At 43.5% G+C, this 26,231-nt stretch overlaps 1 protein-coding gene across 1 annotated transcript; it reads right to left on the bottom strand.

Moving 5' to 3' along the window:
• Positions 1-201: 201 nt before the first annotated feature.
• Positions 202-12,268, bottom strand: ENPP5 (ectonucleotide pyrophosphatase/phosphodiesterase family member 5). The gene is made up of 4 exons (XM_040473682.1): positions 12,082-12,268; positions 8,637-9,500; positions 6,743-6,919; positions 202-2,178 (listed from the first exon to the last, which is right to left on the bottom strand). The coding sequence occupies exons 2-4, from the start codon at positions 9,463-9,465 to the stop codon at positions 1,751-1,753; spliced, it is 1,434 nt and encodes a 477-aa protein (XP_040329616.1). The 5' UTR covers positions 9,466-9,500; positions 12,082-12,268; the 3' UTR covers positions 202-1,750.
• Between the last annotated feature and the right edge of the window lie 13,963 nt (positions 12,269-26,231).

A 26,231-nucleotide genomic window follows, 5' to 3' on the forward strand; every position in this document is an offset into this window, starting at 1 on the left:
GCCAAAGTTGGATGCTTAACCAACTGAGCCACCCAGGTGCCTCACAACTATACTTTTGAAGGGAAAAATATTTCCTTGTTCCTTACATCTGCTCTATCCTCTATTTCTGGAATACATATACCATTTTACCTGTTCATTAGCCAGCGGGTACATTAATATACACAGAATCACAATACTATCTGCGGGCCATCTGTCTATAAGCTGGGTTTTTTTTTTTTTTTTTTTTTTTTTTCCGAAGAAAGCTGTTCTTTCCAGGGTTTTCTCTTTCCTCTAAGAAACTGCAGGTAAACCATAGGTCTCCCCAGCCTGACTACTTCAGAGACCTAAAGCACAGCTTTGGTGGTCGGGATGAGAAGAGCTGAGTGTCCAGGCAGATGATAAAACTACCCAGGTGGTCAAAGCCTGTGACCTTGGCTTCATCTTTGATCTCACGGAGCACCCGGTGAGGGGGCATCCAGATATTTCATGAAAATAAGGCTGTGATCTCAGCTCCCCTTGCTTCGATACCTGTCCCCTCGAGGGGCTATTTTGCCGATTTCTGCCATCAGGCGTCCTTTAGCACCGCTCTGGGTACAGTGTGAACATCTCAGGCACAGTCCCACCTAATGTTCCTTCCCTAGCTCCTCGCAGCCCTTTTTGAGAATGGAGTGACCTACACAGCTTGAGCTCTCTCTCGCCTGTGGATCTGCAAGTGCTCAAATCTTAAAGATGCTCGTACTCTGTTCCTACAGGTTACCAGAAAGAAAAGAAACATCGTTGTATCTATTTTGAGTTTTAATGTCATTAGCAGTGATTCGGTTTTCAAAGGAGCAGAGAATTACAGAACAAGGGAAGACATTGCTGAGGTGGTCCCCAATCTCTTCTGTTCAGAACAGGCCAGTGCTGGACTATGTAGGAAGGACATAGTCCTTCCTATGTTTATGGTGTCTTCTATGTTTATGGTGTCTTCGTTATCATATAATCAGAGCAAAATGACGCATCAGAAAATAAGAACAATGAATTTCATGACAGAAACAGTATGTTTAGGACAAACCTGTCAGCACTTGAGTCTTTTTTTTTTTTTTTTTTTAGGAAGCATAAAATGAAAACACATGTCTTTTAAAAAGAAGTGTGAGAAGAAATGCCCACAGTTGAGTCCTGCTATTGGGAATGCGTCTTTCCAAACTTCAATGTCATCACATTTAATTTGCAACAGTTTTGACTTTCTTCTTGCACTCCCAGTATAAGGGGATAGATTTCTACAGTATTCACGAATTGTTAGAAATTTCATTCAGCTTGAACAAGAAATAACAAGTATTCTGCGACGTTGGCCGAAAAAACTGCCTTTGCCAACCAAGCTAGAAGACATAATTGTCAATAAAGTGCATTTCGCATAAAAGTGCCCTTTAGGAGAGTAATTTAAAGTGCAATGTATAAGGAACTTTAGATAGTGCAAAGTTGCTAAATATATACATTGTACATGCCAAGTCCAAATAAAGCAGCATTTTATCTACCCCTAAGCCGGAGAAAGCCACAGAAATATACTTCCTCATTTTAATCCTTTATAGGTATGGGCATTTGGTCTATGTGTGTGTTTGATGTATGTGTGTATGCGTGCGTGTGTGTGCACGCATGTGTGTGTGCGGGGGGGCTGTGCCTGTATATGTATGCAACTGTTTACTGATCTGCGCGAATGTCCAAAACTGGTTTCTTAGAATTTGAAACCCTTAAACACGGACAGCCATTACACAACCTCCACTTTAAAGTAGCGTTAGGCTTGTAGTAATGGTTGAGCTATTTCAGCCTGCATATCTGGTGAGGCAGGTATTTGACTGCGAATTAAATGTTTGATGAAAATTACAAAAAATACGAGAACCAAAATGCTGCCAAGAGAGACCCCTAGGAAATACGCATACGACGCCTCGTGCTCATCTTCCCTTGGCTTGATCCTACCATGGAGGAGGGTGGGCCTCTGCGTGTAAGGAAACACTCTCGGGGTTGTTGAACTGAGCAGATCCTGGACGCCCCTCAACGACCCGTTGTGTGGCATGCCAGTGATATTGAGCAGGTGGCAGAGTAGCGGGTACAGATCTGTGGAGTTCATGGCTTCTTTTGTGAAATTCTTTCTGAAGGCAGGACCGTGGGCTAAAAATATCGGATGCATTTCTGCTAACGCGTTATCGTAACCGTGGTTGCCTACTGGAAAGATAAGACGAATGGGTAAGTTAGCCAACCAGATGGCATTGATACGAAAGTAAGTGGTATCACCAAAGTCTGACCTTGAATGCAACATGTATCTAGTCTGTCTTTTAAAAGAAGATAATCTTTTATGAACAATCTCTGTTGTCGTAAATATCACCATTCACTTTAGAAAATGAAAAGTCACATGATCACAAATCTTTCACGCAGGCTGAAAATACCTGAAACAGCAGAGGAGGAAGAGTAAAGGGCAAAGCTGAGCCAAGTCAGGGAAAAATGAGTGATTTTTTTGTTGTTGTTGTTGTCGTCATTGTTTTGTGGCAGGTAAACTAATATTCAGCAAATATTTATTCCAATGATGTTCTCAAGATAAAGGGATAAAGGCGTTCTTAGTCATAAGGACAACCAATTTATAATTAACCAATGAAAAGGGAAACACAGTAAATTAAGAAAACAAAAGATGCCACAAAAATCAAACCCCGGGCAACAGCTACAATCCACTAGTGACATTTGGTGGTTCGGATCAAACTACAATTTAGCATTGTGTACTTGTGTGGCCACACGTAAAAACTTTACAAGTCTTCGGATTTATCAAGAGATATAAAATTGATGGACAAAAATTCCTGCATCATAAAAACTGCAATTTAAAGGCATGTGTGCCTGGTGTATCAGGGTGTGAGGGGAAGCAGCCACAGATGGTAAGGTGGCAACCTAAGACAATTGTCAGGCTTTTATTTTATCTTATTACTATTATTTTTTTTTCAACGTTTATTTATTTTTGGGACAGAGAGAGACAGAGCATGTATGGGGGAGGGGCAGAGAGAGAGGGAGACACAGAATCGGAAATAGGCTCCAGGCTCTGAGCCATCAGCCCAGAGCCCGACGCGGGGCTCGAACTCACGGACCGCGAGATCGTGACCTGGCTGAAGTCGGACGCTTAACCGACTGCGCCACCCAGGTGCCCCTTATTATTATTTTTTAAATTATTATTATTAGTATTTATTTGAGAGAGAGAGTACGAGCTGGAGAGAGGGGCGCGGGGGGGGGGGGGGAGAGAATCTCAAGCAGTGCCACACTCAGCACAGAGCCCGATGCAGGGTTCGATCCCATGACCGACCCTGAGATCGTGATCTGAGCTGAAATAAAGAGTCAGATGCTCAATGAACTGAACCACCCAGGCACCCCCCCCCGGCCCCCCCGGTCAGGATGTATGTTAAAGGTGGTGAGAATGATTAGCAAATCAGTCTCCATATCCCACATTCACTACAGGGAAATAGGCAATTGGAACACAACACTGCAAAAGAGAAAATCCTAAAACAGCTCCTCTGAAAGTCATGAACTCACCCTGAGTCATCGCCTCAAAGTAGTTCCATATCTGCCTGGCACAATCCATCAGAAGAAGTCATTCTGAATGCCACGACTCTTTTTTGACTTTATTCAAGTCAAAATAATGTTGGATTTATGAAATCACTAATTACCTGACTAGTATTATATGTTATTCTAGCTAATTAATTGAAGTAACCCTGGGAAATATGCCATTATGTAATTTGTAATGGGCTAGATGATAGCTGTGCTCATTTCCGTGAAAAGTTGGGATCTAGACTCTCAATCATGAAGGCAAAGATAATTCTCTCATATCACACTTCTTCCTAGAAAATCAGATTTGAAGTGAACTCATGCCTTCTAAACCCTTTCCCATGAGTAGGGACTTCATTTTGTAGTGGCCCCAACCATATCTGCTTGATGCAACAGACGATATTTAATAATGGATGCCTGAGGGCAGTGGTTCTCAAACTTCCTTCTGTGTGTGAGACTTCTTGGCTGGGGGACACATGTAACACAGATTGTTGGGCTCTACCCTCACATTTCCTAGCTCAGTAGGTCTGGGTTAGGCCCAAGATTTGCGTTTCTAATGAGTTCCCATGTGATTTGGATACTGCTGGTCCAGGGAACGTATTTGTGAACCACTGCTTTTGGACAGTAGGATTTCGTTCTCTTGTGGAACTCGGGATGAGAGGAATATACAGGCCAGTACTTATTTGTTGAAGAAATAATTATTTCATATATTCGTTGAATAAATAATAACATTGAGGGGGCACCAGGGTGGCTCAGTTGGGGAAGCATCCAACCCTTGATTTTGGCTCAGGTCATGATCTCACGCTTACTGAGTTTGAGCCCCACATCAGGCTCTGCGCTGACAGCATGGAACCGGCTTGGGACTCTCTCTCTCTCAAAATAAATAAAATAATTATGTTGAACATAATATAACATAAATAGGAGCATTATTAAGGTTTTCTACCAAAAATAGGTGCGACCAATCTATTGTGTAATTGTAGTGCACCAAACCAAAATTTCAAGAGAGCACCTTAAATTTACATTAACTGTAAAGTACAAATCCCCTCAGAGATGGAACAACCCCATCTTCTGAATGCAACTCTTCTAACATAAAAGCTCTCTGCACCATACATAAAAATTTGAAAATCTAAACATACAAAGGCAACAGTTATTCTCATGCCCCCCCCTCAATTTTTTTTTTTTAAAAGAAATGATTTTTTTTTTAATTTTTTTTTTCAACGTTTATTTATTTTTGTGACAGAGAGAGACAGAGCATGAACGGGGGAGGGGCAGAGAGAGAGGGAGACACAGAATCGGAAACAGGCTCCAGGCTCTGAGCCATCAGCCCAGAGCCTGACGCGGGGCTCGAACTCACGGACCGCGAGATCGTGACCTGGCTGAAGTCGGACGCTTAACCGACTGCGCCACCCAGGCGCCCCAAAAGAAATGATTTTTAAAGGCTTTCCTAAAACAGCTCCCCTGGTGTGATTAAATATTGGCTTCAGATCCTTATCTGTATGGAACACCTGTTTCGGGAACCAGAAACCATGTTCCTGTATATATGTGCCACTATGACTCCCATATGTACTACAAATGCCATGGCCAGGCAACCGCTTTTCTTTGCGTCAACAGACATGATAGGAACCCAATTCTACCTAAAGGGACATTTCTGTACCTCTCTTGGATATATCAAGGACCAATGCTGAAAAAAACATGTCTATATGGTTTTGATATACTATGTCAAAACTTCCTTCATCATCCAAGTAACAGAGGAGAAACGACTCCTAGTGAACTGGGCAGCAGTCATGTTAATATCCACGTCGACCAGGAAAGCAGAACCTACCCACTCAAGGTAGCCCAAAAGGGGGAATTTCATATGGGGACCAGTTACAAAAGTGTTAAGAGCGGAGAAGCACACAGCGATGGCAAGGTTACCCAAGGATGAGGAATAGTAGGAATCTCCTATGTCCCCTTGGCCTCACAGGGCTGGAGAGACAGAAGGGAAGAGGTGGGGTTAACCAGAGCCCAAAAGTCAGGGCTGCCCAGTAGGAGCTCAGGCTGTAGACAGAAAAGTTGTCCAGAGGGAGCTAACAGAGGAAATGAGTTCACTGTTAGAGACACAGCCTAAGATAGAGAACATGGAGGACAAATATCCTGGCTTCTTCCAAACTCCTGCCTCCCAAACCCCTGTGACTGTCTTCTACTGGCCAACTGGTCAACACTTACCAGAAGCCAGTTTGCAAAGGAGCCTGTGAAATTTAGTCTGTAGAAGTCAGTCACTGGCAATACAAAGCAGAGTGGGGAGAGGGCAGGCAGTTTGAAAGCAAATATGCAAATGACAGACCCAATGAAGAAGAGTGAAATCCTATGGATGGCTTTTCCATCTCACTAACTTGTTAAAAGCTATATAAGAAAAAAAGTATACATTAAGGATGGCAGAAAGCACATTATTTTGCATGTTTGAATTTCGAATGGGATTGCCATTGTATCTGACATTTATTCTCCAAAATTATATTGCTAAGTATTAGAAAAATATATCTTGATATATGATTACCCATGCCAGATGCACTTCTTTTTAGAAATGTTTCCAAGGTACAAAACAAAGTTGGCCTATATTTGGTAGAGACAGAAGGGCAAAAAAAAAAAAAAAAAACACCTAGAAAGCTAATTAAATTAGAATGCAGAAAGAGATTAAATTATTATGATATCAGAACATAAAACAGATGCAGAAAATAATCCAATTTATACATTTCAGTTATGTTTTTCTCAGGAACACGACAGTTATAATTAGAGGTACAGGGCACTCTGCATATCTTTGGTCTGACGACTTCAAGAGAAATAAACATTTGGGAGATTACCTGTTTTTTTAAAAATTTATGTTTGAGAGAGAGACAGAGACAGAGCATGAGCAGGGGAGGGGCAGAGATAGAGAGGGAGACACAGGATCCAAAGCAGGCTCCAGGCTCTGAGCCATCAGCACAGAGCCTGATGTGGGGCTCGAACTTACAAACTCTGAGATCATGACCTGAGCCACAGTTGGATGCTTAACCAACTGAGCTACCCGGGCGCCCAAGATTACCTCTTTTTAAAGCCCCAGGGATCTTTGATTTGCTATTAATGTATGACACCAACTAGTTATTCGATCAGGAAATAAACTGCTGTATTACCCATAGCCTCTACTTTAGCAAATAACAATGCAGAATGGGAAGACACAATATAACATACTCACACAGAAAGTTGTCTGACTTGTTCTGTAAGATATACCACCCTTCATCAGCCACTGCTATGATCGGTTGAATTCGGCTGTTGTATTTGTAATGCCATTTCTCTGGAATCTCCTCTTTTTTGTAGACAGTAAGATTAGGATGACTGTGAACTAGTGCTTCATAGACTTCATCAAATTTACCTAAAAGAGGAAGGATGCAGAGAGGCACTCAGAACAAGCCCCTGTCCCAGTCAAAGAAACCACCATGGGAACAGGCGTCAAGCAACATTTCTTTCTTGCAGAAACCCCACTGAGGTAAAACACCAGCAGGCAGAACATAACAAAAGAGAGCCAGATACCTGAGAATTCCTACCCCCTTGAGGAGAGAATCTTGAGGGGGGAAACAGACATGATTCATCTTCTGTTGTAAGTAAATTCACTTTACGGAATTGAGAGCACAGTCTATAGAACTAGAAATCTCTAAAGACTTAACCATACACATGCACGTGCGCACACGCACCCCCCAACTGGTGACACTAAGTCAAATGTCTAGGGCACTGAAATACCCAAATAAAAACAAAGAGCTGAGTTCTGAGATACTAGTGCAGAGAGTCTCTAGACCAAAAAATATGCTGACTGGAAGGTGAGAGAGCCATTGAGAAAAGGACAGATTCGCGGTGGAGAGCAGCTTATAAAATAGAAAAGTTCTTCCGTTTTTAAAAAAAATTATTGATTTCTTCCAGAAAGAGAGAGAACAGGGTGGGGGCGGGAGGGCAGAGAGAGAATCCCAAGCAGGCTCCGCGCTGTCAGCACAGAGCCCGATGCAGGGCTTGAACTCACGAACCATGAAATCGTGACACGAGCTGAAACCAAGAGTTGGACACTTAACGACTGAGCCACCCAGGTGCCCTGAAAAGGTTCTTTAAAACCCTGGAGGTGTGGCAAAGTACTCCCCGTGGCTTCAAGCAGCGAATCTGGGACCAGAGCTTTAATCCTTTTCTTGTTTTTTACACTGATTTGTTGGGGCTTCCTCTCTGCCTCCCACCATCCAAACAGGGAACACACTCCAAGTTTACAAGGAAAACTGAAGAGTTAATGTGACTTTTCTCAACAAAAAAACTTGCTATTTTATACTGAATTTGTTAAAAAGTCTGTGCACAGGTGCCTACGTAGATCTTAACATTCACCGTTTCGTATTCCCTTGTAAGGAATACAATGCTCATTTGTGAGGCATTTGGTTTTTCAAAATCTGGTCTCATTTGATACCTAAGTTAACTCTAGATGGTGACAAAACAGAAGGCAAAAGTCCGAGTTTTGCTCTGCACTTCCTTTGTGAACTGGGGGTGTTAAACCTGAGTTTGTTCACCTGTCTTTACAATCGAAGTAACACTTAGGTGACGAGGTTGGTATGAGGCTTTGAGGAAAGGTTTGTAAAAAGTTCAGGGTGTTGTTATTACTTCCTCTCCTTATAGACAGGAAAAACAAATCTTCAGATTGGCCAACACTTTCTCCTTCCCATACTGCACTGCTTCCCTAGTAAGTGGGTCCTGCAAAAGGATCCATAGAAAGCTTTAGAGCCTCCATAAAATCACTGGAATTGCACGCAAATTCTACATGTTTTTCCATCTCAATTTTTCTGAGAAAGGAGGCTGTAGCTCTCATCATATTCAGCGACTCCAAAATGGTTAAATCCATCTGCCATAAGTATATGGAGGACATCAATTTCAATATTCTTGGAAAAAGTGAAAAACCACATGCCGAGAGAAGAGATTTTGTCTTTTCAGAGTCTAAGGGTTAAATCCCAGAATATTACCAACGCACAGGCACCCATATTTAAATTACAGAAACAAAAATTCCCCTTTCCACTGCACTGGGCACAGCCCGAAACGGCCCGAAACGGCCACCCGGTCAGACTTACCTTCTTTTGGCAAGATGGCCGCTACTGGAGATTGGTCGATCAGAATATAGTGGTCTTTATCCAGATACTGATCAAGTTCTATTACTCTTTCTTCAGAGCACTGGGTCATTCCGTGATCACTTGTGATAATTAGGTTCAGAATGTTCCACAACTTTGCCTTCTTCAGCATTTGTATGAGATATCCCAACTTCTTGTCAATATCCGAAATGACAGGCCCCATGAGCGGACTCTCAGGTCCCAAATGGTGGCCCATATCATCGGGGTCTTCCCAGTAAAGAAGCCCGAGATTTATGGGCTCTTTTGATGTAAACCATTCAATAATTTTGGCAACTCTATCTTCAAATGAGACAGATTCATTGTAAGGCATGTAGTGAGTAGGAAAGCTATTATGTATTTTTACATCAGCTCCAGGCCACATGGCTGCACCACTAGAATGTCCTGCCTTCTGATTTGTGATCCATATTGGCGTTGCTTCCTCCCAAAACTCAGAATCATAAATGGTCATGTTATCCAAGGAGAAAGATTTATTCAGAATAGGATCAAACATGTCATTAGCAACAATCCCATGATTCTCTGCAAAGAGGCCAGTTACCAAAGTATAATGGTTAGGGTAGGTCTTTGTGATAAAAATATTAGTAACTTGCTTCACATGAACACCGTATTTCATGACATAATGAAAATGGGGTGTTGGAACTCTATATAAGTAATCCCAACGGAATCCATCAAATGAAACCAGGAGAACCTTTTGCTGGTCTGGTTGGAGGGAAAATGTAATTGAAAATATTAATGCAGCAAGTATGAAGGATACCCAGAGAAGTTTTGCAGTCATTTTCAAAGTATGTGATCAGTTCAGTGCAAGATAATCTGTATAAAAAACATATAGAAGTTAATGGCAATACTTTTTTTTTGGCATACTTAATACCTTAACCACAACTGTCAGTGATGGTACCTAGGAATCCCAGTAAGATCATAAACCACAGCCTGGAAGAATTACGTTGCGCCATTTCAAACAAGAGACCGGGGGCTACCTGCATAATAAAACTAAGTTTAGTTGCATTTTAGAAACTTCTCCTTCCCAAGAATTTTAAAACATTTCTCAAAGTAATCACTTCACTAAACTCTCCAAATATCATTTGAAAATAGGATATCATTCACTTTTTTCTTAATGTTTATTAATTTTTGAGAGAGCTAGCGTGAGCGGGGTAGAGGCAGAGAGGAGACACAGGATCCGAAGTGGGCTCTGTGCTGACAGCAGAGAGCTAGAGATGGGGCTCGAACTCTCGAGTTCATGACCTGAGCCAAAGTTGGAAGCTCAACGGACTGAGCCACCCAGGTGCCCCTGATGTCATTTACTTTTAAGAAAAACAAAAGCTTTTCAGAAACTTTTGCAGGGGACCCAGACTTCTGACTTCTGGTCAGAAAAAATTATATAGTCAAATACCTATGAACACATATTTATCATTATGGTTAGACCAACGACAGGAACCTAGAAATAAGGAAGCACCATTAGCAAATCCAACAATAATGCTTTAAACACACACATACACACACACCTCTATTTTCAAAGCCAAGGCCTTATGTTTGGTTCATCATGGTTAGGGATATTACTGGAAAAAGGAGAAAATAGATGAACTTGTTCTTCTGAAGTGACATAAAATTTGTGACACTCAAATATACTTGTGAAATGTAATCTGCATTCATTTAATAATTAAAGCCATAGCCTTCTTAAAAACTAAAACAATTAGTTTCTGAATTAAGTACAAACAGAAACATAATTCTGCAATTTGGTGTTGACTCTCCTGATGCTGAAATTCACCCACACTTAATCTTAGGGATATGTGAGAAAAAGGCACTTGACAGGATTAAAGGCTCTCCTTGGGTCAAGGCTGTTGAGTGGCTGGTTGTTTAAAATCTGCATAGACTTCTAAAAAGCGGTTATGCTATTCAAGAAAGCTAAGAAAACAATATGGATAAGCAAGACATATGTAAATTCTGTCAGCTCTCAATGGGCTTGCACATCAAACAGGATCTTTGGTTCCCTCCTTTCCTTGTCCCTTCTTGCATGAAGGTATTTATAAGCCCACCAAAACCCGGATCCATCCACACTTTGTGCCAAGAAGTCTCCCGAATTCAGCTTTTGCCACCTTCCTAATTTGAATATGCTGAAGATACTTTTTTTAATGTTTATTTATTTTTGAGAAAGAAAAAGAGACAGACTTCTAGTGGGGGAGGGGCTGAGAGCCAGGGAGACATGGAATCTGAAGCAGGCTCCAGGATTCTCCAGGATTCGAGCTGTCAGCACAGAGCCCGATGCGGGGCCGGAACTCACAAACTGCGAGCTCAGGACCTGAGTCGAAGTCAGACACTCAACTGAGCCACCCAGGCGACCCGAACATGCTGAAGATATTTTTAAACCTCAAACACAGATCCTGTCTTGCCTCCTTGCTATATTACAAGTACAGGTAAATAAAAAACGGCTCAGCATGCTCGCTTTGCTTTCAGATGCAGTAAATTTTAACTATGATTTCACCACACCTAGAACATTACCTAAACCGAAATTGCTTTAGGTACTGGTCTCCATACAATGGTTCAAAAATTAAATTTAAAAAAACTCTTTTCTCAAATGACCATAATGTTTCCAGTTCTGGAAGGAACGTTACAAATCAGTTCCAATAAGGAACTGCAAATATATTGACTACCATCTGGCTGAGGATGCTGTTTCCTCTCCCCTCTTCTGTTCTCCTTCACCTTCCAAACACAAGGAAGTCTGTTATGAAACAAATATAATTTAAGGCTAATAAAACAATCAGCTACATGAGACACCTGATTTTTTCCTCTAAGTAAATTAATTTAGCAACTGTGGTAAGCAGGAAAGAGCTCCTTTCCTGGACAAAGGAAAATAAACAAAGGCTAAGTGTTGCCTACAGCTTAGGAATGTTTGGTAAGAACCAACATTATCACATCGATGACATAAAGCAATAAACAGAGAGGTGGGGGGTGGGGATGAAAGAAATCTCAGATTTCGTTTCTTCCATACACAAAATGCTGCACGGTGCAGTGGAATCCCTCGTTCTGGGTCCGGATTTCACCTGGCTGCTGTCCAGTTCCTCCTCCCCTCCAATCCTTCCACCACAGACAGCCTTAGAAATAGAGGAAAGGGGCGCCTAGAAACGGGGAGAAGGAGGCCGTGTGTATCGGGGGAAGAGACGTCGAGAGGAGAACGAAGTAGCGCCCCATCTCCTCCCCTGGGATTCCATCCTAGTCACTGGGAAGGGGCGCGGGTACGGTGCGTTCCCAATTCGTAGACCTCTAACGACCGAAGCCGGCCGGTGACCCACGTGGCTTGTGCGCTTGTGCAGTGGAAAGTGGGGGGAGAGGTCTGAGAGGACCACTGGACCCGTGTGAGTCCCCTGGAGGCAAGCCGCCCACTCCCCTGGACTCTTACCCTCGCAGCGATCCGGACGGTCCGCATGGGCTTGGGACACCTGGAGGGTGAGTCTGGAGGGGCCTCCCTCCAGCAGACCCGTGCGGAGAGCTGGGAGGTGGCGAAAGCGAGCGGCGCCCCTTGAACTTGCAGCGGCTCACCTGCAGCCGCCTCGGGGCAGAGCACCTGACCAGCACGGCCTCCCGGCCGCAGGTCCCGCCTCTTGGCTGCCATTGGCTGCGGTAGGACAGTTCCCTCTGCCGGGCTCCTGGGAGTCGCTGCACAGCCTGTCAATCAGCGGGACCAGGGGGCGGGCGCTGCTTGCGTTAGGAGGGCGAAGGGGCCACAGTCCTCGGGAGCAGAGGGTCACGGGGAGGCCCCAGGGGCGGGGCGGATGTGCCCCGCGATCGGCTCCAGCTGAAGTCCGCTCTCGGCGGCGTCACACAGCCTCTTGCGGTGTGCCTTTAACTAGCCCGGCAGTTTGTGTTGTAGTCGGTGATGCAGAAAGGTTATAAAACGCTACCCCAGGGGTTTGTCAACACCGTTTTGGTTAAAAGTACTTTTATTCTCTTATCTGATCTCTCAAGTTTTTTTGGTCATTTTTTCTTCTTATCAAAAATTGGTGACTCCATACCCTAGACCTTGCTCAGAGGAACCCTTGAGCACCCCAGGGAGTCGATGGGCCAATGAAATTTTAACTCCTTATTAGTTGGTGTGACCTGCTTTATCTCAGAAAAATCTGATTTAAAAGGGTTTAATTCAGTCAGTTCTGCAGCCCCAGTGTTGAAGGTTTTTTTTGCACTATAAGCCCCAGGTTTTTGCAGCATGAGGCCTCTGTGGTACCAGAGACTGCTCAAAGTCAACCAAGTCAGGTTCAGGGTTAGGTTAATCTGCACAGGGGGAGAGGCTACTCTGATAGTTTCATCTAGGCTCTAGACTCCGCTTCTAGCTTTTTTTCCCAAATGCACCATCAGGCCACAACCGTCAGGTCTCATTTCTCTTTCAGGAAGTTTTCTGGTTTGTTGGTGGCCGTGTTTGCGTGTGGGCATTGTGCAATGGTTTGTCAATTTCATCCCGGCTGTATTTACCATAAATTGTAATAATGACCTGGAGCTCCCTTGAAAGGATTTGTCCATCTACGTGATCCCCAGGCCTAATTCTGACCATTTTGCAATGGCAAATAATATCTGCCTGATTGTCACAATTTCAGTTTCCACATCTAATTAGCCCACAAAACTGAGCACAACCAGTGGCTTTGGCTCCTCTCTGGAGCTTCTGTTCCCTGTCCAGTGTGCTGGCACTGTAAACTGAATAGACATTCTTGCTGGTAATTAAGGGTAGATGCTTAATTATGGGAATGCTGGGAAACATTTTGGTCTTAATTTTTTCTGTTTCTCTCAACTTCTTGTGGAGGGACAGCCCCTACCCCAATTTGCTTTCATCTGATTGCATCATATCATCCCAAAGGGTATCTGGGCACTCACTCTTCCATGGCCTTTTATTTGTAGTACTTGGGTTTATGGTTTTCCAGACGCAGGGCGGGAATTAGAGAGGCTGGTTTCTGTGTTTAGCCAGACCCAGTGACAGTGAAGTTGGACAGATTGTTCCAAGTTCCCTAAGCCCTGTCCTTTGAAATTGCTCAACCTTGGAACGGGGTGGCCCGACATTATAATTCCTCGTCCCCCACAGACAGGCCAACTCTGTGTTCTCCCAAACACTCAAAGAACAGCGCATGCTGACTAGCAAGCAGAAGGAGTGAAAAACCGGATTTTTATCCGGGTCACTGAACAATGTTGGGTTCTGATCAGATGATGACACTTGGCCTTGCTCCGCAAACTTGTTATGGAAGGCATGATTGCGTTCGCCAGCCACCCTGGTGAAATAGGTACGGTGCACCTGTTACTCGCAGCACACAACATGAACATGACTCAGGAGGGGCTCAGCAAGTGCCAAAGACTCTTCCCAGATCTCCCTATGATGACGCGTAGTGTTGTACTGATAGGCTTGTTGTATATCTCACGTCACTCCTGGGGAGAAACTCAGTCTTGAATGGTGTAGGTAGAGGAATGATTGTAAACATGTGGAATTTCTACTCACACATCTGTACCACATCGTCTGCCCTGTTGCCTCGATTTCTATCCAATTGTAATAGCTGCTGAGCTATTGGTAACATAAGCTACAACCTGTTATTGACTTTTGTGGACCGCCTAGTCCTTTATTTTGTGTTATTAAATTAATATAATCATCACTGAGCTAGTAATGTGTTTCTGAATAACAGGGTACCAGAAGAGCCAACTTCTTTCATGAGTTTTGGAGCAGGAATGGGGTCCCTCTGCCTATCTAAGGAAGTTTAATACCGGATTATTTTCTTCCTCAGGAGCCGGAAGAGGTGTTTGTGCTAAAACTGATAAACGAAGTGTGATTTATGAAATAGCCAAGACTGGCTCGGCCAACAGCAGTTTTGTTTTCAAAACTGGTCTCATGGCAGGGGAAATGAGCAAACTATTTTACAATTAAAAAAAAAAAAAAACCCTGGGATGCCTGGGTGGCTCACTCGGTTAAGAGTCTGACTCTCCATTTCAGCTCAGGTCAAGAGCTCATGGTTCATGGGTTCGGGCCTCGAGTTGGGTTCTGCACTGGCAGTGTGGAGCCTGTTTGGGAGGCTCTGTCTTTCTGTGCCTCCCCTGCTCATGCTGTCTCACCCTCTTTCTCAACAAACAAACAAACAAACAAACCTTTAAGGTTGGGTACATTGTACCACAAACTGCCAGACTAAAAGAAAGTCGACCTCATGATTCTTTATAGAACAGTCTGCAAAATGTGGGTCTCCCATATTCAACAGCCATAGGTTAGGAACCGTTGGGACTCTGGTTCTGGACTGACCTTGATTCTTGATAAAAAGTAGGTCTTCACTAATTTGGACTTACTGATGGAAGTTCAGTCTGATGACTGTAAAGTTGAATTAGAGACTTAGTCCAAGTATTTTATGACTATTAGTAATTTAGGCTGCTAATGATATATCTGTACCGATGAGAACTATATTGTCCCGCCAACAATTACTATGTGTTTTATCCTCCGAAAGCTTTAGGTAAGCCAAATGTAACCTTATCAACTTCTTTGTATTCTGGTGTTTTGTAGCTTGTATTCATGTGTATCATTTTTATAGGGCTGCTGTAACAAACTCCGAAAAGGAGGTGGCTGATCACAGCAGAACTTTATCCTCTCACAGTTTTGGAGACTAGAATTCTGACATCAAGATGTTGGCAGGGCCACACTCCCTCCGGAGGCTCTAAGAATCCTTCCTGTCTCTTCCAGCGTCTGGTGGTTTCCGACGTTCCTTGACTTGTTGTAGGGAGCTCCAACTGCTGCCTCCATGGTCACATGGTGGTCTTCTCTGTCTCTGTGTCTTCGCGTGGCCTCCTATAATGACACCAGCCACTGGAATTAAGACCCACTTCAATCAAGGAGGACCTCGTCTGCGCACAAGTAATTGCATCTACAAAGATCCTATTTCCAAATAAGGTCACATTCTGAGGTTCAAGGTGAAACGTGGATTTTGAAGGGACCCTATTCAACCCGGGAGATGCAGCTGGCAGACATGTTCAATTGATTTATTTTTTTTTTTAGAATGTGGAGTTCTATAGCTCAGGCTAGATAAAAAATTCGTGAAGAATTATTAAAATGGCTCACATCGAGGAAACTGACAACGTTTGGCCCTGACGAGGATGCAGAAGGATCACAGCTATCCTACATTGCTGGTGGGAATGATGCAGCCACTTCGGAAGATAGTGTGGAAGTTTCTTATAAAGTTAAATATTCATGTATTACACAAGCCAGGAATCCCACTCCGAGGTATTTAGACTAGAGAAGTGAAGACGGTGACCCCTCAAAGCTTAGGTGCAAATTTTAGTAGCAGCTTTGTTCGTAATCATTAAAAACTAGAAAACAGCCCAAATGTCCTCAACTGTGAGTAGATAAGCAAATTGTGGTATATCCATGAGTGAAATACTATTCACCAATAAGAAGCAATGAAGTGGTGATACATACAATAACATGGGTGAGTCTCAAAAGCATTTTGTAAAGTGAAAAGCCAAATACAAATGACTATTTACTGTTTGATTCCACTTATATGACATTCTAGAAAGGGTAGAAGGATAAGGACAGAAATCAGATTGGTGGTTTCCAGGAGCCTGGGATGAAGGGAGGGCATTAGCCTCAAAGGGGCACAAGGCAACCTTCTGATGTGAAAGAATTAAAAAAAATTTTTTTTAATGTTTATTTATTTTTGAGAGAGACGGAGACAGAATGCGAGTGGGTTAGGGGCAGAGAGAGAGGGAGACACAGAATCTGAAGTAGGCTTCAGGCTCTGAGCTGTCAGCACAGAGCCCGACGCGGGGCTGGAACCCACGAGCTGTGAGATCATGACCTGAGCCGAAGTTGGACGCTCGACCGGCTGAGCCACCCAGGTGCCCCTGATGTGAAGGAATTTTTTTAAAAAATACATAATTTATTGTCAAGTTAGCTAACGTACAGTATACAGGGTGCTCTTGATTTCAGGGGTAGATTCCTGTGATTCATCACTTACATACAACACCCAGTGCTCATCCCAACAAGTGCCCTCCTCAATGCCCATCACCCATTTTCCCCTCAGGAATTTTTATTGTGACGGTGGATGCCTGACTGTAAGGTTGTCAAAACTCAGAGAATACACCTGAGAATATTTAACTTTACCATATGTAAAGTATACCTCAGTAAGCAATAGCGGCAAAAAGTTAAGTCCTATTCTGTAATCATCCGCCCGAAAGTTCGTGAATCGGGCCTAGCGGTGTTTGACTTTTTCATTGGTACTTTTTGGTGTGTAGATCAGCATACATATACGTTCAGTCTGTAGGATCTAAGAACTCGCAACTGCAGAAACCCCGTGGGGCCCCTGCTCTGCTGGTTTTCATGTCCTTCCACCTAATGGAGGGAAGTGTGGAAGTTACACAGCAGAGAAACGATTATTATTTTCTAGGCTAGAGCTGGGTGTCATCTGTTGAGTAACTCGATCAGTCTTGCATGTGGTAGTGTCGGGCAGAGGGCACTTGTCTTTCGGTATCTGGTTTGAGGCTTATCTGGAAAGGCACATTCTCAATGCAAAATTGCACGTAGACTCACGGCGTTTGGGGTGAAAACATTTGGTCACTACCACATCCTTAGTTCTTCGTAAAGAATGCATTCCCTAGGAAGCCTCAAAGTACTTAGTTTAACCTCACCGTTCATTTTGACAAGTATTGGCTCATCATGGGTATTATAATCCTGCAAATTCACTGTGAGTTGGGGAAGGGCCTAAAAAATACCGTCCTACACTTAGATCAAAAAAGATATTTTTTCCCGCTCTACATATTACCTTCAAAACATAAATGTGGACATCCTTTGTAACTATTATGTTGCTTGAGGGTACACTGGGTTCTTTGGTAAGTGTGACAATATAGCAAGAGGCAAAGCAGGTAGCAATTGCTCTATAGCTTTATGGGTTTCTTGGAGTGGCAGCATGGGGCACATCAGGGCAGGCGTCCCCCTGCCCCCTTCCTGCATGGCTCCAACTCCATAATCGGAAATTCATCACTTCACCTTACGGTGTTTTTTGGTTTTTTGTTTTTTTCCCCAGGAGCCACGTCAGATCCACTTCTCTTAGCCATTTACTTACACATGTGTGTGACTCAAAGTCTCTATGAATCCCTCAAAGTAGCATGCTTTGCTGGAGAGAAAGGCTGAGAAGAATGGGTCAGTAGGCTGGGCGTTTTCTTTTGAGAGATGAGTAAATGGACTGGCACCTAGAGGAAGGTGAAAGCGGAAAGAGAAAGTAAGGGGCAGCCCACCCAAAGCTGACATCTCCCATAGCTTGCTCAAGGTTGGCTCTGCTCTTTGACCGTCATTACGCAGCAGGCCGCTGAAAGAAGGTATAAAGCCACAGGCGACAAAGAGGACGCTTGGCTTATGGAGGTTCGAATAGTCTTTGGCCTGGAAAACTCATCTTAAATGTTGAGATTCGTCAGAAAATTCAACATCCTTCTCATAAATTTTCCGATATGACATCCTTGAGAGCTTCTTGACTCTTCAAGTCACTTTCACCTTTATTCATTTACACCTGTTGTCACCTGTTCTCCGATTTCACAAAGGACTCCAGCCATCTCCACCTTGCCTGGCTATGAGCCACCTGCTGGCCTAGTTCCTTCTCTGCTCTCTAATGGGGACTCTGTTTCATAGGAGAATCCATCTAGTGTGAATGGCTTGTTGCTGATTTACTCATCTGTTCTTGCTTAGAACTAAAGGTGTATGTTGGGGCACCTGGTTGGTTAAGCATCCAAGTCTTGATTTCATCTAAGGTTGTGATCTCGTGGTTCGTGAGATGGAACCCTGCATTGGGCTCTGTGCTGACAGTGTGGAGCTTAGGATTCTCTCTCCCTCTCTCTCTGCCCCCACTCCTGCTCATGCATGTGCTCTCTCTCTCTCAAAACAAATAAATAAACTTAAAGAAAAAGAACTAAAGGCATATGCGTGCCTGAATTCACTGGCCAGAGTGAGCTATGTTGCTCATGGTGGTGGGGCAGAGGAAACTCACTGACCCATCTATAAAGATTTAACCTACTATTTTCTAAATAACAGCTTCATTGAGGTACAATCCACATAAAATAGAATTCACCCATTTAAAGTATAAAATTCAATGTTAGCCACCATTTAAGGTCTCCTAGGCCTGCTTTAACCAATTGAATATTCATTCATAGGACATGGATAGAATAATGAGACTATTTTACATTTGTATAGCGCTTCATAGTTTTTGATGTATGCTTGGAACACCTTCGCCAATGTTGTTGAGTTTGTTTCTCATGGCCATGCTCTACATTCAGTGAGAATGAGTGTCTTAACCAAAGCTACATATTTAAACATTAGAAAACAGGGCAAAACCTGGTATTTTCTACAAGAGAGGAACAGACAGAAGTGATACAGAAATATACCGGACTGAGAAATTAGCTGTGACTGAATAAGACATTGGGATTTCATGGCAATAGTAGGCAATGGAGAGGCTAGTGTTCAAGCAACGTCTTGAAAGACAGGTGGGATTTCAATAAAGTAGATGGAACAGAGAAGACGGCAAGCATTTAAGATCATGAGGTGAGAAAGTTCGAGGTATATTTGGGGGTAGCAAATAGAGACCCCCATACCAAAAGGCCTTGAAAACCGGACCAGGAGTTTGGAGTTGTCCTTGTGGACAGTGGATAGGGGGGCAGGTGAAGGTTTTTGCAGAAGGGCACATTGTCACCAGAGCAGTAAATATCATTTTTTCATCACAAGTGGTGCTAGGTGGCACAATGGCCCAGCACACTGACATTTCACTGATGTCAAGGTTTAATTGTCATTGAAATGAACATCGCTTCTTAAATTCATTTGGCAGGAATTGCCAGTTCTCATGCCATGGGTCAGGCTCACCCGCTCTTTGGACCTTTGTACTGAAAAATGTAAAGTACTTGGGCTTTTGGTTTTGTGCACGTTGAGAGTCAGTATGGTTTTCTTTTCTTGTTTTGTTTGTTTGTTTTTGTTTTTTCTTGTGGTAACATCTGTTGGCCCATTCCTAGTTTACTGTGTGTCACATGCTGTCATGTCATGTGTTTTCAGTGCTCCCACAATTTTGGGGTATGAACCTGTCATTAAATCACAGGCTTGTGAGTCAGAAGAAATAGGCACGTCAGCACAAATGGGTATATGCTTTCCAGTCGTTTGTGGACGTGACTTCATCGTCACATGCTGTAAGTTTGTTTGCACATTTTTTATGAATCATGAAGTCAATAAGAAAGGGGATGGTGTACAAGGCGAGGTGAAAAGGAGAAGGGGCATTTAAAAAAATCCAAGAGGGGCGCCTGGGTGGCGCAGTCGGTTGAGTGTCCGACTTCAGCCAGGTCACGATCTCGCGGTCCGTGAGTTCGAGCCCCGCGTCAGGTTCTGGGCTGACAGCTCAGAGCCTGGAGCCTGTTTCCGATTCTGTGTCTCCCTCTCTCTCTGCCCCTGCCCCGTTCATGCTCTGTCTCTCTCTGTCCCAAAAATAAATAAACGTTGAAAAAAAATAAAAAATAAAATAAAATAAAATAAAATAAAAACATCCAAGAATGGGTACTATAGCCTCATTGAAAAAATATATTAAAATCCACTAGGGAGCCGGATGTAAGAGTAGGAGGGACATAGAAGAGACGGGGACAGTGGGACAATTATAAAGCTGGAAAAATTATCACCTGCACGGGAGGGTAAGTGGGCATGAAATGAAGTAAATAACAGTATTACTAAAATAATACTAACAATATCTATTGTTTAGTGGAAACCAGATACCAGCCACTGTGCCAGGCAATACAACAGCCTTGTGAAACACAAATGACTCTTTTCTTATGACAGCTCAGGAACGGGATCTTGGGCAGACAGAGTAACTCATTTAAGATCGCACAACTAGTACGTGGCAGAACCAGGCTATTAATGCATCTCAGTAAGACCCCAAAGGGTGGACATCAGAGAGATATTCTGGGGACAGACTTGGAATTCAAGCTGACAAGACCTTAGCTCTGTAGAAACCAAGCCCATGTGTTTACTGGCAAGGTGTCTGTGGTCTTCAGAGTGGGGAATTCTAAATTTCCTTCTAGACCAGGAGGTTTCAATGGTATGAATCTGCAGGGTGAAGAGCACAGTGGAGGAGTGCCAGGGCTCAGTCTTGCATCTACGGAAGGAGGATTTGGCATTTTGCCAGTCAGTTTAATAACTCAGTTCCCTTATCAGGTGATCTGGAAACGTGGAGCTTTCATAGTCTCTTTCTTCGACAGCCATCACACAGATACTGTGTAAGAGAGAGGTACGCAAACGGGCACTGGAGTGGTCACTCAGAGAGGAGCCATCTTTAGAATTGAAATGACACTGGCTTAAGGATGGCTGCTTTGTATTGAAATAAAAGGTAGAGTATGAGTTTGAAAATCTTGGTGTCTAATTGAATGGGATTCTGCTCACCAAGGTTTATCCAGCCTGAATGTCACCAGCCTGCTCCCCAAGATTTATCCAGCCTGAATGTCAGCACCAGAGACCAATGCTAAGCCCTCAAATGAGGAGAACAGCAGCAGTTTGTCCCTACCAGAATTTATATCTACACCAGTTACAAACCAATATCTCCATCAAACGGCATCTGGATGTCTAGTCTACCAACGTGGTATCCCGCAACATTTCCTTAGATGAGGGACCAATTTTACTGCAGAGGAGGCAAAACCAGGGCTTCCTGGTTTCACCATATACCTTATCAGCCAGAAGCAGCTGGTCTAGTTGAATAGCACAGTGACCTCTCAGAGAACACACCATGAGGACTAGAGTGTAGTCCTCTGTGTTGGAATATATGTATTAAAATAAGGGCACTATATGGTGCCATATCGTTAATAGTTGGAGTACACAGGTCTAGGAACCAAGGGGTGGAAGTAGGAGTAGTCCCTGTAGCTTTGATCCCAGTGACCCATTTGTGGAATTTGTTCTTTCCATTTTCATAACTTCAGGCTCCACTAGGTTAAAGGTCTTAGTTCCCAGAAAAAGCTATGTCTAGAGTAGCAGACAAATTAGGGGTTCTACTAAATTTGAAGCTGTGTCACCATCGGGCCACTTTGGGCTTCTCACGCCAGTGGATCAGCAAAGAGTTACAGTAATGGGGGGATAATCGACTCTGATTATCTTGAGGGGGGAGGGTTGATACCATATCATAGAGACAAGGTGGAGTATGCTTAGCTTTTCTATTTTAATCCTTCTGGCTACTGAGAGATTTCCTTCATGTCTGATTTTCCAGTTTACTAATTCATTCTTTAGCTGTATCTATCATGTTCTTTATCTCATTTTTTGGTGTATTTTTCAGCTATTATACCTTACAAAATTCCATTAAAAAAATTTTTTTTTTCAACGTTTATTTATTTTTGGGACAGAGAGAGACAGAGCATGAACGGGGGAGGGGCAGAGAGAGAGGGAGACACAGAATCGGAAACAGGCTCCAGGCTCTGAGCCATCAGCCCAGAGCCTGACGCGGGACTCGAACTCACGGAGCGCGAGATCGTGACCTGGCTGAAGTCGGACGCTTAACCGACTGCGCCACCCAGGCGCCCCAACAAAATACCATTTTTAATAATTTCTTATTCTTTTTTTTCAATATATGAAATTTATTGTCAAATTCTTATTCTTTATAAAGTAATATTACTTTATTTCTTTAAGAATATTTATCGTGTTTACATAAAATTCTTGACCCTCCTTTTCAATCTTTTGCTTCAGATGGAACATCTTAGCGATTTGTGTCCTTTTTGGAATTTGAAACAATTATATTCCTTAGATACATGGCAATTTTGGAATTCAAACTTAGGTTTTTCTGCATGTTAATATGGAATTGAGAGGAACTGAAGGCCAGGATTTAACCGAATCTGAATCAATCCTGACGGGTTTAAAAAGGATGGGAGAGAGTCTGAGCCGGAGGGCAGATGCTTTTTCCTATAAACTTATAATTCAAGGCTCTCGAACTTCTATTTACACATCTTTCTACCATCCAGAATGAATTTTTGTGCATGGTGTGAAATAGGGATCCAAGTCGGTATTTTTTTTCCCATGTGGATATCCAGTTGTTCCAGCACCATTTGTTGAAAAGTATTTCCTTTGCCTTTGAATTTTTTTTTTTTGGTTCTTTTGTCAAAAACAATTTACCATGTACATACCTATTTCTGGACACTTCTGACCCATTGATCTATCTGTATTTCCTTATGCCAATACCACAGGGACTTGGTTACCAAAACTTTATTATACATCTTGAGGTAGGTAGGATGAGTCTTCTGGCATTATCTTTTTCAAAATTGTTTTGGCTATTTCAGTTCCTTTGCTTTTCATGTAAAGTGTAAGAGCAGCTTGTCCATTTCTTTTTTTTTTTTTTAATTTTTTTTAACGTTTATTTATTTTTGAGACAAAGAGACAGAGCATGAACGGGGGAGGGGCAGAGAGAGAGGGAGACACAGAATCGGAAGCGGGCTCCAGGCTCCAAGCCACCAGCCCAGAGTCCGACTCAGGGCTCGAACTCACGGACCGCGAGATCGTGACCTGAGCTGAAGTCCGACGCTTAACCGACTGAGCCACCCAGGCGACCCGCAGCTTGTCCATTTCTATAGAGACGCTGGCCTGGATTGAAAGGAAGATTTCATGGAAACTATAGAGAAGTTAGAGAGAAAATTGACCTTAACAATATTAAGTATTCCAACCTATGAAGGTGGTAAATAGCCCCAAGTTTCAAAATGAGCAAATGGTTTAGAGAGCCTAGGTGACCTCCTAGGGTTATAAAACTAAAGCAGCAGAAACTCTCTTAATATAGTCACACCTAATGGACTCACCAGAATCGCCTACCTTCTTCCTTCTGCAAATCATACTGACTGCTACCCCATGGCATTGTAAGCCATGCTGGCTCGTCTCTATTTCCGTCTAACATTTCTGCTTCTGCCAGGTGATTCGAAGGCTTAGCCAAAGTCCGCTGTGTTTTTCCAGTATCAATTTTTGCCAGTGGAGCTGGCGGTCGTCATTCACTGATTTAAGGAAAAAAATATAAATTCTGACCTAGTCAGTCTGTTTTTGAAGAATTTATCCTGTCAGAGATGGGAAACACAAATGTTGGCATGACATTCACCCAAGTCTTAGTACTAATACTCCTCAATAAGGAACGACCTAAGTGACTTATGAAAAGCAACGATTAAGAACATTTTGATATTTTCATATGATGGCTACAATTCAGCCATTAAAGAGCATATTTTTGAAGAATATTTAATAATAAGGGGAAACTCTTATGACACAAGAGAATAGCAGGTTAGGAAACTCTCTATGTAGAAGGATCCTGTTATTTATAATATTTATATTCCTGGTTTTCCAACTACCCTTTGCTGAGTTCTCCATGGTCTTTTGTGTTATTTGGGGGGGTATTTCCGTTATCACCTCAGTTCTCTGTGTGAGGCACTCGTGTGGTAAAGCTGACACGTCCACACTGACTTCTTGCTCCTCCAACCCCGGTGACTTTATTACCAGTGATTCCTTTTCACCACCGTCCTCCCCACCTGTGCCCTCCGGACACATCTCATTGTGTCCTGTGCCATCTCTTTGGATGTTCAAAAATATGAGCTCCTGGGGGGCGCCTGGGTGGCGCAGTCGGTTGAGCGTCCGACTTCGGCTCAGGTCACGATCTCATGGTCTGTGAGTTCGAGCCCCGCGTCGGGCTCTGGGCTAACGGCTCGGAGCCTGGAGCCCGTTTCCGATTCTGTGTCTCCCTCTCTCTCTGCCCCTCCCCCGTTCATGCTCTGTCTCTCTCTGTCCCAAAAATAAAAAAAAAAAAAATATGAGCTCCTGGAAAGGCCAGTGAAGACAAACTGCCAAAATCTGAAGCAAAGGATATCCTTCTGGAAATTGTCTTGATTTGCATATGTAGTCCCTTCCTTAGTAGAGGGAGCAGCAAATAAAATCTCTCTCTCTCTCTGTCTCTTTCCTTCAGAACAATTCAATACTGGAGACTCAAGCCACCTCTGCAAGTCCTGCCAGAACGCTGACCCCATACTCTGCCCTTAATGTGCTCCTCTCTCTCCCTCATATGATGCCCTTTATGCTGTTATGAATGCTGTGAAGAACAGTCTTGCCATCTCCCATAATTAAGGGCATTTCGTGACATTTAATTTCCTCTGTGAGATCTTAGCATTATCAGGTAGAACATTCGGTGATGTGTTTTGTACCCCAGAGCTGGCCACGTGAATTTCTTTAATACTTTTTTTTTTTCAACGTTTATTTATTTTTGGGACAGAGAGAGACAGAGCATGAACGGGGGAGGGGCAGAGAGAGAGGGAGACACAGAATCGGAAACAAGCACCAGGCTCCGAACCATCAGCTCAGAGCCCGACGCGGGGCTCGAACTCACGGACCGCGAGATCGTGACCTGGCTGAAGTCGGACGCTCAACCGACTGCGCCACCCAGGCGCCCCTGGCCACGTGAATTTCTACGTCTTAGAAATGATGTGAGATGAATCCCCTGGCGTTCTACACTAATGGTTGTGTCACTCTACTGGGACAACTGTTTGTAGCCAAATGATGAGTTCTCTTCTTCCATACCAAACTGGGCAGGAAACAAAATGAACAGGACCGACCTGACCTCAGGATTCTCGTACCTTGTATTCGTTCGTCCATACATTCCCTGAGAAATTCTGAAGTGCGATACATTAGACTCACTGTTTAATCCTTGTCACATCGGAGTTAGAAAGGAGAGGACTGCAGGCCTGGAGGAAGGTAGAAATGAAATCGGGAGGTTGGTGAGGCTCACACATTCACACCTGGAGGGATGAGTTAGCCTGTGCCATCACTGACTCATTAAAAGACAGGAAACCGAATGGGTGTCACGGATTGCTACTACACTTTCCCTACAGCTCTTGGACAGGTTGTGAACATGTCTGTTAAAAAAAAGAACAAAAATCCTACAGCTGCAGCATAAACTCATGAAGGGGCCACGAAGAATCCCCAAAGTGATCCGGAGGTGATCCCCTGACGACCTTCCATCTCTGTCCCTCTGTATTGATAGCATTCCAGGACCTGGAAAACACGATTTGCTGGGGGCCTTGACAAAAATCTCCCTGGAGGAAGCTACTCATCAATTAACTAATGGCAGAGTGTCGGTATCAAACGCTTACATAAGCCATTTCCTCCCATGAATTTCTTTAGTTCTCAGTGACCTGGCTACTATTATCATTCCCCACTTTACACAGGAGGAAACTGGCCCGGAGACATTGAACCGCTTGCCTGGTTCACAGAGCCGCTAGGTGTTGTGTCAGAGCTCAAATGTGACCCTAAGGGGTTTGGCTCCAAAGTGCCACTATCAACTCTGTCCTGCCTCTAGTACATCCTATGATGCTAACAGCCCAAAGATAACTTTTTTTAAATGTTTATTTATTTTCGAGACCGTGGAGACTACTTGAAACACACACACACACACACACACACACACACACACACACACACAAAGCATGGGTGGGGAAGGGGCAGAGAGAAAGGGAGACACAGAATCTGAAGCAGGCTCTAGGCTCTGAGCTGTCAGCACAGAGCTTGACGTGGGGCTCGAACCCATGGACAGC

This window comes from Herpailurus yagouaroundi, unplaced genomic scaffold (assembly GCF_014898765.1).
Source record: "Herpailurus yagouaroundi ecotype Mexico unplaced genomic scaffold, PumYag 139, whole genome shotgun sequence".
Classification (NCBI taxonomy): Eukaryota; Metazoa; Chordata; class Mammalia; order Carnivora; family Felidae; genus Herpailurus; species Herpailurus yagouaroundi.